This window comes from Balaenoptera physalus (genome assembly GCF_965194825.1).
Source record: "Balaenoptera physalus genome assembly, chromosome: 17".
Taxonomy (NCBI): domain Eukaryota; kingdom Metazoa; phylum Chordata; class Mammalia; order Artiodactyla; family Balaenopteridae; genus Balaenoptera; species Balaenoptera physalus.
The window spans coordinates 12,044,066-12,061,940 of NC_138895.1; the positions used below are offsets into that span (position 1 = coordinate 12,044,066).

Genomic DNA, 17,875 nt, shown 5'->3' on the forward strand with positions numbered 1-17,875 from the left:
AGTTGGTTGCTAGCTAGGTAGTAGGGTTAGGTAATAACGAGCACATTTATTCTCCAAATATTTTTGTTTAATAATTAATACTACAGGTAAAAAACAATTTGCAAGCATCCTCTGTGTATGATAGTTTAATTACCAGGGCATAATCAAAATTAGATATGAAGAAAAACAACTGAATTCAGTGCAAAATACCAAAAGCTAAAGGTCCAAGAAGTCATTCATTCAAACACTAGGTCGAATCAATTATCACAGCTCTCAAGCAAAAATAAAATAGCAATATTCAGTTAAAGGAAAACTAAAATACAATATAATGTTGGTGAATGTTATAACAGTCAATCTAAGTTTGACGACATCAAACAGAAGCCCAAAATAATGGTGATGGAAGTTTATTTTTCTCAAGTCAAAAACATCCAGAGTGGATAGTCTGAAGGTGACAGTGGCTCCACTGTGTCCTCAGGGACCAGCCAGGCTCTTTGCCATCCTTAGCTTTGGCTTTCCTGTCAAGGTTAGCTTCTGGCCTTCAGCGACTCTCAGGGCTCTCAGGAGCAGGAAAAGTGGGTAGGGCTAGAGATGAAAGGACTTTCTTTCTTGTAGAGTTGAGTCATTGCCCTCTAAGCGGCCTTCCGAGGTGGCTCACCATCTTGTTAGACACAGCTTGGTCACATGACCACATGAGACTGAGGGAAACTGGGATATGTTAATTAACTTGATTGTGGTGATTATTTCAAAATGTATACACATTAACAAATCATCATGCTGTACTATATATGTGTGTGTGTGTGTGTATAGATATATATATATATATACACACACACACACACACACAATATTTGTCAATTATTCCACAATAAAGCCGGGTGAAGAAAAAAAGAGAAAAGGGCTTAGAGGCCGGAAAAACCTAATTGTAGAAAATAGGAGGAAATGGATATATAAATTGACAGTTGAAATCTGAATTTTATTCTCAACCTACGAAGCAGTGCATATTAGAAAACCTTTCTTTATGCTCAAGTGAAAATGAGACCATCTGTATAATTACTGCATGGGTTCAATTATAATTACTTTTTCCCCCCCTTTTCAGTTTCTTATGCTGTAATTTGGCCCATATTGTTACAGTGTGTCTTGCAGTTTGGTATATTCAATCACAAGTGGAAAACACGGACATCGAAATGCAGAAACCGAGACCCTGGGGGAAGGGCTAATGGATTACTGATTTGATTTGATTGTCAAATATAACCAATAATTAGCTTACCATTTTTAACAGCATTAAAAGTTGCATCACCTTAGTTCAAACCACCAAAACAAAACATGAATTAGCAAAAACATTGTTGGAATCTGTGATTCCTCCGGATAGTGCTGGCTTGTGCGTATAATGTAGAGAGAAAGATTAAGAAGAATGATGCCAGCAAGAAACCTGGCGTGGCATGTAGCTACATCAGGTTGACAAGTGCTTTGTTGTTGTGAAACTTACAGCAGGGGTTTTATGTCAGGTCAGCCTGAAAAGTGGTTCTCAGATGTTATGTTCTGCTGTGTTCTGATTAACTTTGAAATGATGATTTTTTATATTCCCTAACAAAGCCTGTGACAGCCAACCTTCTGTCTTCCTTGCAGGACAGAGATCCGGTTGAGGCAACCCCTTCAGGATGATCTTCCTTTCTTTGAGAAGCCCCCAGGCAGGCAGTTTTCCTTACCAAACCTGTCTCTGGAAGAGCCTCCACTGCAGACCAGGACACTGGCCAACGAGGAAGCACTGCAGAAGATCTGTGCCCTCGAAAGTGAGCTTGCTGCCCTCAGAGCTCAGATTGCCAAAATTGTGACCCTCCAAGAACAGCAAAGCCTCAGTGCAGGTCTGGAATTCCTACATTTGTTTTAACCAGCAAACTGGAAATTAGGAGAATGCCACTAATTTGAAAAGAAAAAAAAAATGTATATATGGAAGTGTAACTGAATCACTTTGCTATACACCTGAAACTAACACAACATTGTAAATCAACTATATTACAATAAAAGCTAAAAAAAAAAAAAAAAAGTAACAGCCATTGGGCTTGTTGGAAAATCAGGGGTCAGTCCTCTGCATAGTCCAGTACAGGACCCAGTCAAGGTTAAGTAGTTTTTGTTTGTTTTGAACAATCTTAATGCTGTCAGAGAGGATGATGAGTGTATTTTGAAAACACAACATATACATACATTGATACAGTTGAATTGCTACTCATGTGAATGCTGTGGTAAACTTAGTTGTCTGTGATAATGGCATTCACATCAGACATCAGACAGGAGGTAATCCAAAAAACAACCCTGACAGGGTTGAATGCTGTTTACCGACCTACACGTCCTTTACTTGGCCTTTCTACCTCCCTTTCCTGCTCTAAGGCAAGTACTTGGCCTTTCTACCTCCCTTTCCTGCTCTAAAATGGGGATAGTTAGTTACCTATGGTAGGGAGTAAACCTGGAGATTATACAGGATACCTTTAGCCACACAGTAGCTATTCAGTAGTCATTTTTCTCCCTCTTGCCTGGAGGGGAAACTGAATTCAGGTCCTTTGACTCCTGGACTACTACTGTTGCTTTTATTTGTGTGGCACTGTCACTTTGGAGAAGAAACTATAGCCTTGAAATCCTAGCCCATTAACCTGCTGGTAGGTAGTGGTTGTTTTTCCGAGTATTGTTCCTGAGTCCTGGCGAGACTCAGCATAAGACAACTCTAAAGGTTAAAGGATAGGACAGTTATTCTGCCTCTGAGCCACTTTGCTTGTGGTCCTAGAGTTTAATGTAACCCCACATGGAAACCTCATCCAACCTGGGTCAGGCCAAGATGGGCAGAGGGTGAGTGCACTCCCCGCACCTGGTGTTACTTAAGTGAAATTTGCACATAACTTATGAAAAACCAAAGTCCTACCCTTTCCTGTTTAACCTATGAATTACATTTCTCTTTTGCTTTACCTCCCTCTTCTGGCAGACTAGAAAACTGCTGTAAATTGTGAGATAATTTGGGGATTTATGTTAGACTTCTATTTACAATCCAAATCCCTTGAATAAAACTCATTTGCATCGAGTTCCCCCTAATCAATATAGTTCACCCCCAAAACAACTCTCTAATCTCCAATTATGCAGAAAGATGAATTTTTAGGTCCTTATTTTAGAACCACTTTAACTCTTGGTTACTTCTTGTTTTGGAAATTAACTATAACTTTTTTTTCCCTCCCAGAAATTTGTTCAACAGTAAATCTAAAACTTTAAACACACTTTGGTCAATGCACATTCTAGTTAATGCTCAATAAATCTTCTATGTAAATATACTTAAAATGAACCACAAATGTTTCAAATGGTTTTTTCAAATAGTTACTCTAGTACTAAATTGTCAAACTGTATATACTGAAGATAGTTAAGTGTGCAGTACAGATGCTCTGTTTCATCTAAAAGTAGCTACACACTTGGCAGCAGTCAGACTTGAACACTGGAGATCACAAAAGTGCCCTGTTAAGTTAAATGGAATGTTTCCATCTGGAGAGTTTGGGATTAAATGATACAGTGACTGAGATGCAGGCATTTAGATTCCAACCAAGTAACTGAAACTTCCTTTCTACTTACATAACTTCGATTCTTTTTAAGGATACTGTTTTCAGATATAAAGTCCTTAACATAATGTTGCTTTTAAAATAGTTTATTTGCCTATTACCAGCAGGATCAAACTGACTTTCCCTTGTTTCTGTAGGTGACTTAGAATCTACGGCATCCGTTGCCACAGCGCCACCCTCTGTCCCGCCACCTCCCCCTCCGCCACCTCCCCTCCCTCCGTCAGGGCTCCACCAAAGCACATCTGCTATTGATCTGATTAGAGATCGAAGAGAGAAAAACGCCTGTGCTGGAAAGACTTCAGTCAAGAGCAGTCCAAAGAAATCTGATATGCCAAATATGCTGGAGATCCTTAAAGACATGAACAGCGTGAAACTTCGGTCAGTAAAAAGGTGAGGATACATTTGCCTTCTTTCTCACTTCCCTTGATTTTTTATGCCTAAAACCAAGTACTAGGTTTCTTTTCTTTTTTGAATTTTTGAATTTTATTTTTTTTCTACAGCAGGTTCTTATTAGTCATCCATTTTATACACATCAGTGAATACATGTCAATCCCAATCTCCCAATTCATCACACCACCACCACCACTCCCTGCCAGTTTCCCCCCTTAGTGTCCATATGTTTGTTCTCTACACTTGTGTCTCAATTTCTGCCCTGCACACTGGTTCATCTGTACATTTTTCTAGGTTCCACATATATGCGTTAATATACGATACTTGTTTTTCTCTTTCTGACTTAATTCACTCTGTATGACAGTCTCTAGATTCATCCACGTCTCTACAAATGACTCAATTTCGTTCCTTTTTATGGCTGAGTAATATTCCATTGTATATATGTACCACATCTTCTTTATCCATTCGTCTGTCAGTGGGCATTTAGGTTGCTTCCATGTCCTGGCTGTTGTAAATAGTGCGGCAGTGAACATAGTGGTACATGACTCTTTTTGAATTATGGTTTTCTCTGGGTATATGCCCAGTAGTGGGATTGCTGGGTCACACGGTAGTTCTATTTTTAGTTTTTTAAGGAACCTCCATACTGTTCTCCATAGTGGCTGTATCAATTTACATTCTCACCAACAGTGCAAGAGGGTTCCCTTTTCTCCACACCCTCTCCAGCATTTGCTGTTTGTAGATTTTCTGATGATGCCCATTCTAACTGGTGTGAGGTGATACCTCAGTGTAGTTTTGATTTGCATTTCTCTAATGATTAGTGATGTTGAGCAGCTTTTCATGTGCTTATTGGCCACCTGTATGTCTTTGGAGAAATGTCTATTTAGGTCTTCTGCCCATTTTTGGATTGGGTTGTTTTTTTAATATTGAGCTGTATGAGCTGTTTATTTTTTTGGAGATTAATCCTTTGTCCACTGATTCATTTGCAAATATTTTCTCCTATTCTGAGGTTTACTTTTCGTCTTGTTTGTAGTTTCCTTTGCTTTGCATAAAGCTTTTAAGTTTCCTTAGGTCCCATTTGTTCATTTTTGTTTTTATTTCCGTTACTCTAGGAGGCAGATCAAAGAAGGTCTTGCTGTGATTTATGTCAAAGAGTGTTCTTCCTATGTTTTCCTCTAAGAGTTTTATAGTGTCCAGTCTTACATTTAGGTCTCGAATCCATTTTGAGTTTATTTTTGTGTATGGTGTTAGGGAGTGTTCTAATTTCATTCTTTTACATGTAGCTGTCCAGTTTTCCCAGCACCACTTATTGAAGAGGCTGTCTTTTCTCCATTGTATATCCTTGCCTTCTTTGTCATAGATTAGTTGACCATAGGTGCGTGGGTTTATCTCTGGGCTTTCTATCTTGTTCCATTAACCTATATTTCTGTTTTTGTGCCAGTACCATATTCTCTTGATTACTGTAGCTTTGTAGTATAGTCTGAAGTCGGGGCGTCTGATTCCTCCAGCTTCGTTTTTTTCCCTCAAGACCACTATCGCTATTAGGGGTCTTTTGTGTCTCCATACAAATTTTAAGATTTTTTGTTCTAGTTCTATAAAAAATGCCATTGGTAATTTGATAGGGATTGCATTGAATCTGTAGATTGCTTTGGGTGGTAGTCATTTTCACAGTGTTGATTCTTCCAGTCCAAGAATATGGCATCTCTCTCCATCTGTCTGTATCATCTTTAATTTCTTTCATAAGTGTCTTATATAGTTTTCTGCATACAGGTCTTTTGTCTCCCTAGGTAGGTTTATTCCTAGGTATTTTATTCTTTTTGTTGCAGTGGTAAATGGGAGTGTTTTTCCTTAATTTCTCTTTCAGATTTTTCATCATTAGTGTATAGGAATGCAAGAGATTTCTGTGCATTAATTTTGTATCCTGCAACTTTACCAAATTCATTGATTAGCTCTAGTAGTTTTCTGGTGGCATCTTTAGGATTCTTTATGTGTAGTATCATGTCAGCTGCAAACACTGACAGTTTTACTTCTTTTCCAATTTATATTCCTTTTATTTCTTTTTCTTCTCTGATTGCCGTGGCTAGGACTTCCAAAACGATGTTGAATAATAGTGGTGAGAGTGGACATCCTTGTCTTGTTCCTGATCTTAGAGAAAATGCTTTCAGTTTTTCACCATTGAGAATGATGTTTGCTGTGGGTCTGTCATATATGGCCTTTATTATGTTGAGGTAGGTTCCGTCTGTGCCCATTTTCTGAAGAGTTTTTATCATAAATGGGTGTTGAATTTTATCAGAAGCTTTTTTCTGCATCTATTGAGATGATCATATGGTTTTTATTCTTCAATTTGTTAATATGGTGTATCATATTGATTGATTTGCATATATTGAAGAATCCTTGCATCCCTGGGATAAATCCCACTTGATCGTGGTGTATGATCCTTTTAATGGGTTGTTGGATTCTGTTTGCTAGTATTTGGTTGAGGATTTTTGCATCTATATTCATCAGTGATACTGGTCTGTAATTTTCTTTTTTTGTAGTATCATTGTCTAGTTTTGGTATCAGGGTGATGGAGGTCTCATAGAATGAGTTTGGGAGTGTTCCTTCCTCTGCAATTTTTGGAAGAGTTTGAGAAGGATGGGTGCTAGCTCTTCTATAAATGTTTGATAGAATTCACCTCGGAAGCCATCTGGTCCTGGACTTTTGTTTGTTGGAAGGTTTTTAATCACAGTTTCAATTTCATTATTTGTGATTGATCTGATCATATTTTCTACTTCTTCCTGGTTCAGTCTTGGAAGGTTATACCTTTCTAGGAATTTGTCCATTTCTTCCAGGTTGTCCATTTTATTGGCATAGAGTTGCTTGTAGTAGTCTCTTAGGATGCTTTGTATTTCTGCAGTGTCTGTTATAACTTCTCCTTTTTCATTTCTAATTTTATTGATTTGAGTCCTCTCCCTCATTTTCTTGATGAGTCTGGCTAATGGTTTATCAATTTTATCTTCTCAAAGAACCAGCTTTTAGTTTTATTGATCTTTGCTAATGTTTTCTTGGTTTCTATTTCATTTATTTCTGCTCTGACCTTTATGATTTCTTTCCTTCTGCTCACTTTGGGTTTTGTTTGTTCTTCTTTCTCTAGTTCCTTTAGGTGTAAGGTTAGATTGTTTATTTGGTATGTTTGTTGTTTCTTGAAGTAGGATTGTATTGCTATAAACTTCCCTCTTAGAACTGCTTTTGCTGCATCCCATAGGTTTTGGATCGTCGTGTTTTTGTTGTCATTTGTCTCTAGTATTTTTTGATTTCCTCTTTGATTTCTTCAGTGATCTCTTGGTTATTTAGTAGCGTATTGTGTAGCCTTCATGTGTTTGTGTTTTTTTTCCCTGTAATTGATTTCTAATCTCAGAGCATTATGCTCAGAAAAAATGTCTGATATGACTTCAGTTTTCTTAAATTTACTGAGGCTTGATTTGTGACCCAAGATGTGATCTATCCTGGAGAATGTTCCGTGCGCACTTGAGAAGAAAGTGTAATCTGCTGTTTTTGGATGGAATGGCCTATAAATATCAATTAAATCTATCTGGTCTATTGTGTCATTTAAAGCTTGTGTTTCCTTATTAATTTTCTGTTTGGATGATCTGTCCATTGGTGTAAGTGAGGTGTTAAAGTCCCCTACTATTATTGTGTTACTGTCAATTTCCTCTTTTATAGCTGTTAGCAGTTGCCTTATGTATTGAGGTGCTCCTATGTTGGGTGTATATAATTGTTACATCTTCTTCTTGGATTGATCCTGTGATCATTATGTAGTGTCCTTCCTTATCTCTTGTAACATTCTTTATTTTAAAAGTCTATTTTATCTGATATGAGTTTTGCTACTCCAGCTTTCTTTTGATTTCCATTTGCATGGAATATCTTTTTCCATTCCCTCACTTTCTGTCTGTATCTCCCTAGGTCTGAAGTGGGTCTCTTGTAGACAGCATATATATGGGTCTTGTTTTTGTATCCATTCAGTGAGCCTGAGTCTTTTGGTTGAGCATTTAATCCATTCACGTTTAAGGTAATTATCGATATGTATGTTCCTATGACCATTTTCTTAATTGTTTTGGGTTTGTTTTTGTAGGTCCTTTTCTTCTCTTGTGTTCCACTTAGAGAAGTTCCTTTAGCATTTGTTGTAGAGCTGGTTTGGTGGTGCTGAATTCTCTTAGCTTTTGCTTGTCTGTAAAGCTTTTGATTTCTCCCTCGAATCTGAATGGATCCTTGCCGGGTAGAGTAATCTTGGTTGTAGGTTCTTCCCTTTCATCACTTTAAGTATATCATGCCACTCCCTTCTGGCTTGTAGAGTTTCTTTTGAGAAATCAGCTGTTAACCTTATGGGAGTTCCCTTGTGTGTTATTTGTCGTTTTTCCCTTGCTGCTTTCAATAATTTTTCTTTGTCTTTAATTTTTGCCAATTTGATTACTATGTGTCTTGGCGTGTTTCTCCTTGGGTTTATCCTGTATGGGACTCTCTGCACTTCCTGGACTTGGGTGGCTATTTCCTTTCCCATGTTAGGGAAATTTTCGACTATAATCTCTTCACATATTTTCTCTGGTCCTTTCTCTCTTTCTTCTCCTTCTGGGACCCGTATAATGCGAATGTTGTTGCGTTTAATGTTGTCCCAGAGGTCTCTTAGGCTGTCTTATTTCTTTTCATTCTTTTTTCTTTAGTCTGTTCTGCAGCAGTGAATTCCACCATTCTGTCTTCCAGGTTACTTATCCGTTCTTCTGCTTCAGTTATTCTGCTATTGATTCCTTCTAGTGTATTTTTCATTTCAGTTATTGTGTTGTTCATCTCTGTTTGTTCTTTAATTCTTCTAGGTCTTTGTTAATCATTTCTTGCATCTTCTCAATCTTTGCCTCCATTCTTTTTCCGAGGTCCTGGATCATCTTCACTATTATTATTCTGAAATCTTTTTCTGGAAGGTTGCCTATCTCCACTTCATTTAGTTGTTTTCTGGGGTTTTATCTTGTTCCTTCATCTGGTACATAGTCCTCTGCCTTTTCATGTTGTCTTTCTGTGAATGTGGTTTTTGTTCCACAGGCTGTAGAATTGTAGTTCTTCTTGCTTCTGCTGTCTGCCCTCTGGTAGATGAGGCTATCTAAGAGGCTTGCACAAGTTTCCTGATGGGAGGGACTGGTGGTGGGTAGAGCTGGCTGTTGCTGTGGTGGGCAGAGCTCCGTAAAAGTTTAATCTGCTTGTCTGCTGATGGTTGGGACTGGGTTCCCTCCCTGTTGGTTGTTTGGCCTGAGGCGACCCAGCACTGCAGCCTACCCAGCTCTTTGGTGGGGCTAATGGTGGACTCTGGGAGGGCTCACGCCAAGGAGCACTTCCCAGAACTTCTGCTGCTGGTGTCCTTGTCCTCATGGTGAGACACAGCCACCCCCTGCCTCTGCAGGAGAACCTCCAACACTAGCAGGTAGGTGTGGTTCAGTCTCCTGTGGGGTCAGTGCTCCTTCCCCTGGGTCCCGATGCGCACACTACTTTGTGTGTGCCCTCCAAGAGTGGAGTCTGTTTCCCCCAGTCCTGTTGAAGTCCTTCAATCAAATCCTTCTAGCCTTCAAAGTCTGATTTTCTAGGAATTCCTCCTCCCATTGCTGGACCCCCAGGTCGGGAAGCCTGACATGGGGCTCAGAAGCTTCACTCCAGGGGGTGGACTTCTGGGGTATAAGGGTTCTCCAGTGTGTGAGTCACCCACCCAGCGGTTATGGGATTTGATTTTATTATGATTGCGCCCCTCCTACCGTCTCACTGTGGCTTCTCCTTTGTCTTTGGATGTGGGGTATCTTTTTTGGTGAGTTCCAGTGTCTTCCTGCTGATGACTGTTCAGCAGTTAGTTGTGATTCCGGTGCTCTCGTAGGAGGGAGAGCACGTCCTTCTACTCTGCCATCTTGAACCAATCTCCCAAGTACTAGGGTTCTTGAGAACTTTGTTTTATAACATGACTACATGAGTAGCTCTAAGTTTTTAATTTAAAAAAGATAGTTAATGGTGTACAGGAGCCTAAGAGATTAGCAGAATAAACACTTGCAGGTAACTTTCCAGTTTCTCTCCCAATTGCATTTGAAGGCTTTTCGTTACTGTGCAGTCATTCATCCAGTGAAGCTCTGTCATGTCCCTGCTATGGTAGTCACCAGGCTTTCGGAGAAGAATGGAACCCTAATTGCCCTGAAGGAGCACATAATCTCTGCTCCTGAGAGGATCTGAGTGACTGTTCATTGGGGCACCTTTGTGCTCTTTCATCGAGCCTTAAATCTAGGGTTTTCACTTTGCTGTATCAGTATGTGTCAGTGTCTTTGTCAAGTGTATCTGACGCCAGAAAAGTGCTGTCAGGTTCCCCGTGTGCTTCCCGGAGGGATCAGCGCCCCCTTGGTTTATGTTCATTTCTCTCAGGTCAGAAGAAGATACAAAGCCCAAACCGGTGGACGTTTCTGACCCTGCTGCCCTCATAGCAGAGGCTCTGAAAAAGAAGTTTGCTTATCGGTATCGATGTGATAGCCAAGGTGAAGTTGAAAAAGGAATTCCAAAGTCTGAATCAGAGGCCACCTCAGAAAGAGTGTTGGTGAGTACTGGGCAGACTTCTCTCCTAGTACAGCCTGGTAGTTCACTTCACTGCGGCACACCGCAAGCCATTCAGCTGTGTTCGCCTGCAAGATTCAAAAGGATGTGTGCTACAGGATTTAGTCCCTACCTACAGCTAGATTACCTATTATAGAAGAACACAGAGAAGGAAGCAAAAGTTAACCCCTGGTTTCATTGCTTAGTGTCTCCTATGTTAAATTTTCCATGCTGTTTTATTTAAGTATAATGAAGTGAAATTCATTACAATAAAATTTGTATCTGAGGACAATAAAAATGCTGTGATATAGAAAGGAAAGATCATTTTCTCTTAGGGCACCTGTGAGGAAGTCTCCTGAAGAGGGAGAGACATTTGACCAGGGCCTTGCAGGCTGTGGGCATGCCAAAGGTGGAGACTGAGCAGATTTCATGGAAGCTCTCAAATATCTTAATTTATACATTACCTTTATTCAGGGTACTGTCATGGGGGATATGTGTTTATCTATTCCAGAGATGTAGATATCTTAGAAATTCTAGCATCTTTGAAACTCTTCAGACATTGAAAAGGAAACTCTGTACCTTCCTTCTTTTATTCGGAGAAGTAAAATTGGACTAAGCTAGACTCTTGCTAAGGTAATTATAGTTTTCTAGGGCATAATATTGTTAATTTTGTTGTCTCTTTTGTCTTTCACTCTTTTGCTATGTCATGTTTATAACAACCTGTCAATTCATAAAGGTTTTAATATTACCTAGCTGTTTGGTTTTTCAGGAAGAACATACCTTTGATCCATGATTGGGAGGGGGGCATATCATTACTGTTACATGAACCAGTGTCTTTTTTGTTTTTTTTCTAGTTTGGGCCACACATGTTGAAGTCTACAGGAAAAATGAAGGCTTTAATCGAAAATGTTTCAACTTCCTAATAGTGAGCTGAGGGAGACTATCCTACTAGTTCAGCTGTTGGTGGATTAGGGCTGTTCGGCTAGTAGAAATCAACACTGTTTGGTAAACACCTGAATTTAGTGTCTCTTTTTAAGTCTCAGAGGATTAAGCTATAACAAAAGCACTCTAAGTCTGTTTGCTTTTAAGAGGAGGTCCGTTCTGAAGTTTTCCATAACATATTTATATTCTGACATGTTTTTAATGTGTAGCCACGATGTTTAGATTTCCAGTCTGGAAAACAATTAATATAGATTTCAGAACAAAGAAAGGACCTTTGTAGATGTGAGTTTTTAATTCTTAACACTAATTTATCTGTACAAATGTTTTATGTGCATGTATTTGGATATAAAACAGGACATAATATTTAGCAAGGGGGTGACGAGGGTGCTGATAGTGTCATTTGTTTTCAGTGATCATTTCTATTCAGTGATGGAGCAGCTGGGATAACCAGGTTGTTGGAGTGAAATGTTTTTGAGATTGGAATTTCTTCTTACCTTGAACAGAACTTTTTAGATTCTCTCTCACGTTTTCTTGGATTGGAGACGGGGTTTGAGTAGGAACCTGCTCATGTTTGCTGCTGAAATTCCATAATGCTTTCCTTTAAAGAGGGAAGTCAAGGATCATGGAAACTGTTGTCACTGTAGCGCCGTCCAGTGCTGAGGAAGAAAATGTAGTTTTCAAATAGTGAGGAATCAAATGATTGAATTAAATCTCTTTTAAAGTAAAAACTAGAATGTACCATCTTTTTCTTTCAGTTTAAGAAATGGCATGGAGAGAACTTGGTAATGCTAATACTTCTGGAAATGTCAGCATAATGGAGTTAAAAAATTTTTAATATTGGTCAGAATAGTAGCTTTATAATGAAACATTGAATAGGCAAAAGAATTTTCTGTAAGTTGCTTATCATTGGTCAGAATGCTGTTTTGCTGAATTACATTATGTAGCATAAACCTTAGGTGCTATTAGGAAGTAGACAACTGCCTTTCTCCTCTACGACTTCTAAGGAATTGCTACAAGTGATCATTTTTAAATGCTGCATGTATCTTCATGATTTTCTATATTTCTGTTAAACACACATAGTTAGTTAATGTCAGAACCTACTATGAGTAAATATTTGGAAGTATTATTTAAATCTAGTGAAAATAAAGTTGTACTTCCTGGGGGGATTAGGAGATGTGAAGACACTTTTAAGTTATTGAAAATATGTGCAGTGTTCTAAATAATAGCAAATATTAGTTGGAGGTAATTTTCATGGTTTGGTTATTCAGCTTAACTTTGAACTGTGGCTTATTTTACACATGTTGTTATATTGTTTCTGATTGTTTTCTATGGTTTAAAACTTCTGCCTTTAAAAGGAATTCAGAAAATTCGCCTGATACAAATTTCTTAGGAGGTCAAAGTATGTATATTTGTATCAGTATTGAATTTTGGGCAGTGCTCCAATTACAAGGAAGTTACTGTTTTGAAATAAACTTTTACTTTCCTTGGGCCATAATGCCTATACAAATGCTTTCCTTTTTTTTCCCCCACAATAGGCAAGATTCTTTTATATTATACATGCAGCTTCTTTAGAATTACTTGCTTTCTGCATTTTTCAAGTGGAAATATATTGCCTAAAATATATCACCTCTCATTCATCTTTCTCTTAAAGGGACTTACTTCATCATTAAAAAGAGAAAGGCAGTCACTGGGGATGAGTTTCCTCAGGGTTCTCAAGCCTATAATCCACCTCTAGGACTGGTGAAAGCTCTTTTCCTCATCTTCCCCTTCACCCATCTCATTCAGTTTCCGGTTCTCCCGCGCAACACATTACCTGAAGTGAAAGATCTTAAAAATAGTTAAAGTCTACATTTTACAGCTGAGGCTCAAAAAGTTAAATAACTGGTGTAATGTTTTCTCTCCTGTGATTTTGACTAGTCTAGGGACTCACTCTTATAGAGCGGACCCTTGAAAACGTGGGGGGCAGGACTTCCCTGGCGGTCCAGTGGTTAAGACTTCACCTTCCAATGCAGGGCGTGTGGGTTCCATCCCTGGTCAGGGAGGTAAGATCCCCATGCCTCCTGGCCAAAAACCAAAACATAAAACAGAAGCAATATTGTAACAAATGCAATTAAAAGACTTTAAAATTGGTTCATATCAAAGTTTAAAAAAAGAAAGAAAACATGGGTGTTTGTTAGGGGCACTGACTCCCTCTCATCCCCAGTCGAAAATCCACGCATTGCTCTCTCTACCTCAACAACAAATGAATTGGTAAATGACTCACCCAAGGGTGGGTAGGAAGCTGAAACAGTTTGGATAGGATCAGGACTCAAACCTTAGTTTCTTTGACTCCACGTACTGTGATCTCTGGTCAAACACAAACTTCTCCCCGTATGTAATTTAAAGATCTGTAAAGTGAAAATACAGGTACTATATTATTTATTGAAACAAGTCCACGTGTAAGTGGAGCCATGCAGTTCAAACCTGTGTTGTTCAAGGGTCAACTGTGTACATAGTGTGAGTCAGAGAGCGCTGCTGGACCAGAGTTAAACATGACCATGTATGTGATCCTGGCCAAGTCACACCTGTTTTTAAAATGGGAATAATGCTCAGTTCAAAAAATTAGGATTAAATAATGATTCTGAACACGTTCTGTGAATGGCAGCATGCTAAATAAGTTATTACATTATTTTACACAAGGTCACTGTAGTTCCCAGTAGACGGATTTCTCCAACGTTCCTGGCACCTGGAAAAGGTGTCATTCTGTGCACAGGCCTGGGTGGAGCGGTAGGTCTTAGTCTTCAGTTCTGGTTGTCTTCCCAGTCATAGGTCTTTCTGCAGAAGAATCCTGTCATTTTTTCTTTTTTTAAATTTTTTGACCACACTGCATGGCATGTGGGAATCTTAGTTCCCCGACCAGGGATCGAAACCGCAACCCTTGCTTTGGAAGCACAGAGTCTTAACCACTGGACCGCCAGGGAAGTCCGCTGTCCTCTTGCTGTATTAAGAATTCCTATGAGTCTGTGCCTCAGTGGTGAAGGAAGAAAACATGAGGTAACAACTACTGGAGACAAACCATCCTCTGGTGACTCCTCTCTGTAGGTTAGATCTGGCAGATACAAGTTTAAACTTGCAGGTGTTAGCCCAGTAGCACCAGCTCTGGGATTGCCAGGCAGAAGGAGGCACTTGGTTTTACAACAGTATCACTGTTCTGCCTGTTACTGTCACAATCTTTCCCATGAGCCTTTAGCCATTCCCGAGTCCTCTTCCCCCTTCTCATCCTAGAGTCAGCATTCTTCTGAGCTACCCCACTGAGCCTTTTTCTTAAAATTCTTATTAGTTTTTCCTTGTAAACCTTGTAAGCAGGCTAGTTCTTCATTCGTACTAGTGTGATCACTTGAGAACAGATAGGATAATAAAAATAGCATACCCATGGAAGGATCCAGAAATCTTGGATGTTTCCCTGAAAGCTGTTGTCCTTAGTCCACTTGGTAGGGACTGGAAAACTTAATGTTCCTCTACCTGGAGCTTCTCAAACTTCTCTCCCCTGGAAGATTCTCCAGCCTCTTCTAAAGGTCAGAGAGCTCCTTCTGTAAGCTGAGAGAATAACATGAGTGTAATTTAGACATCACCAGGAAACTAAATAAGACGATCCAAATAGTGCCTCCCATTCCATCCCAAACTGCTACGGCTGTTACAGGGCAGTCCAGTCCCTCCTAACCGCTGTCTTCCCAGCTGGAAAAGCCAGAATTTGGGGAGAAAGACACTCTTCACAACAGGATTTTTACCAGAGTTGTGAACAGCTTTCTGTTCACATGGCCTAGGAGCCGTCCCCTCTTCATTGGCCAGTCATGCTTGCTATCAGAGGATGAAAAAGGGTGAGAAGCAGGTGTGGTGGGACATTGTTGTGTAACGCAGGTGTGAGCAGTGACGTGGAGAGCACGTGATCCTCTGCACGATGATCTCTCTAACGCAGTGCCCTCTGCAAGGAGAGCACCAGCTAATGCAGAGACATCTGTGACTCAGGACGCAGCCCTGACAAGCTGGTCCAGATCCTCCCTTGGGAATCTGAATAGGAAACCTTGAGAGAAGGGCACAGTTGGCACCTGGAGCTCAAGTAAGCATGCCATGAGGTACAGGTGTGCCCACGAGCAGTTTATACAAAACAGATGATGAGGACATGAACAAGGACACAGACTGAACTGTTGTCAGTACATTATTTTACCTTTACGAGGCAGACATTTTACAGGTTAGGAAGCCACTCAAAAGATTAGGTGACTCGCTAATACATACAAAAGACCTAATAAACACAGTCTATCTAGCCATAAAGACAACACTTTAAAAACTTTACTGCCTTTCCAAGCAGACCACTCCAAGGTAGAGAAGAGACGGGAAGAGGAGCAGAAGTGTGGGAAGAAGCAGATGCAGCAAGAAGTTACATCTCAGAGAGCTTAGACCCCAGGTTCTGCTTCTGCAGCCTTCATAGGGTTTGTCTCATTATCATGAACATGAATCCTCAAGATAAAGCTCCAGTTACCCTGCAGTGATCTGAGGGAGACTCTGTCCCCTACAGTGGAAAAGTTAACCCCTATCTTGTGAGGATTCTTAGATGGAAATTCAGAAACTGTTTTCTGTACATGTTCAACTAGGAGCTTTAAACACATTCCTTTATGATACTTTCTGCAAAAGATAAAGCACCTTGGGATACCATGCAACCTCCCGATTCTTTATAGGACGCGGCTCAACAGTAAAGAAACACTTCAAATTTATGCTCAAAAATCTCAAACAATGCATAGCTTAAACATAAATGTAATATAAGATGAACTTTCTTAACAAGACTATTGATGGGACCAGTGGAAAGTTGCAGTAAACCAATAGTGCTTCAGTTTTAAAATACAGCTAAAAAGAATCTAATATTAAAAATGGGGGTGTTTCTCTTTCCCTGGCCATTCTACCAGACTTCAGGATAGGTTCAGGACAACTTAGCATAGCTGTAAAAGTAAAAAAAAATGTTACTGTGATTGATAAAAGTTATTAGTATTTTACTAAAAGTATCACAGTGAACATCTAAGACATATTTTAGAATCAAATTTGAAAGCTATATGATTTTACCAGTCACGGATGTTAATAAGATTCAATAATTACTGGAAATGGTGTCATTTTCATCATGAACCCAACAAAATCATTCATTCTCAACAATACCCCAACACTTTACACTCACTTTGTGCAATATAGAAACCTCCCATATTACATAACAGATGCTTTCCACACATCATTTTGTCACCCAAACGTTTTGAGAACAGACTCCGTCTCGGTATTTAGTTTTAGTACCTTTATTACATCCAGTGCAGTTCTGCACACAACAGGAACTCGGATACTGTGACCACGTGACTTCGGCATTGACAGACTAGTTTCCACATAATTGCTCATGATGATAGACTGATAGCTAAAAAGGAAACACAATACCAAGTTAATCTGTTCAGCATTTACTGACGGCACAGTTTACGCTAGCCCTATGCTAAGTACAAGAGACACGAAGGTGGAGGAGACGGCTGTGCGTCCCCGGCAGTCCACCCCAAGTAGCGGTTACTTCCCCTGGAGACAATGGACAACTGGGGGCCTTCCAGAGGACACAGGTTGTCTGCAAATCCTTAGCAAACAAGGAATGGCTCAGGGTAAGTCTTGCACATATCTGGATAACTACGTGTTTCAAATATATGCTGCTAGTATGGTGATTAATGTCACATTTATTTAAAAACATTACTGAATGCAGATTAGCTGTCGGTCATTGTCCCAAGCAGGAGATACTGATTGGGAGGAGATTTAAACAAAATATTTATACATTTAAAAAAGTACACATGAAAACACTGTAAACCTCCAATGTGAAAATTTTAAAGTTTTAAGAAAATCGGAAGCTTTAAGAGTCAAGAAAGATTTTTGGAAAGAGAGGCTGTCATAGGAATCTTCAAAGAATTATTTGCACCTCTAACCTGTACCTAAGGTACAAACATATTTCCCAGGTTGGACAAAGGACATAAAATATTTACTTCTTTTATGTAAAGAGGATCATTATAAACCACCACACTTACGGAGTGCACATACCAGGAACCAGATTGTTTTTGCTAAGCTAAGGCTTACCACAATTCCCTCTCCGAGGACATTTAGCCTAGAGCAGAGGAGCTGCCCCCATGACTAAGGGCTGGCCCAGAGCCCCAAAGGGCTGCTGCAACGCTCAACAATTCTTTGAAGTCTCCTGTTTTATCTTAAAAATTTGTGAATTTTGCATTCTCTTCCATAATATTTAATTACTTATTTAACATGTGACCTTCTAAATTACTGTACTGTTTCCTCAAATTTTTCTAGAAAACCAATGTTCAAAGAATATAGGTCCTGTTGAAGAAGCAGGGCTATAG

General features: G+C 39.5%; 2 protein-coding genes and 1 long non-coding RNA gene across 6 annotated transcripts in view; 1 reads left to right on the forward strand and 2 right to left on the reverse strand.

The window, feature by feature from the left end:
* Positions 1-1,599, reverse strand: part of LOC309646919 — a 47,726-nt gene extending 46,127 nt beyond the window's left edge. The window contains exon 1 of the long non-coding RNA XR_014255651.1: positions 507-1,599. This is a non-coding gene — a long non-coding RNA (uncharacterized lncRNA). The remainder of the gene's footprint in view (positions 1-506) is intronic.
* Positions 1-12,990, forward strand: part of MTFR1 (mitochondrial fission regulator 1) — a 65,904-nt gene extending 52,914 nt beyond the window's left edge. For 3 of the 4 annotated variants that reach the window (XM_082433711.1, XM_082433714.1, XM_082433712.1), the window contains 4 exons: positions 1,606-1,841; positions 3,707-3,959; positions 10,377-10,545; positions 11,396-12,990. In XM_082433711.1, the coding sequence (XP_082289837.1) occupies positions 1,606-1,841; positions 3,707-3,959; positions 10,377-10,545; positions 11,396-11,464 (727 nt within the window). In that variant the 3' untranslated portion in view covers positions 11,465-12,990. The remainder of the gene's footprint in view (positions 1-1,605; positions 1,842-3,706; positions 3,960-10,376; positions 10,546-11,395) is intronic. The other variant, XM_082433713.1, reaches the window with a different exon arrangement.
* Positions 3,966-17,875, reverse strand: part of LOC309646918 (uncharacterized protein) — a 366,785-nt gene continuing 352,875 nt past the window's right edge. Inside the window, exon 6 of the transcript XR_014255648.1 lies at positions 3,966-5,883. The gene's annotated coding sequence lies outside the window, so the exon portion shown is untranslated. The remainder of the gene's footprint in view (positions 5,884-17,875) is intronic.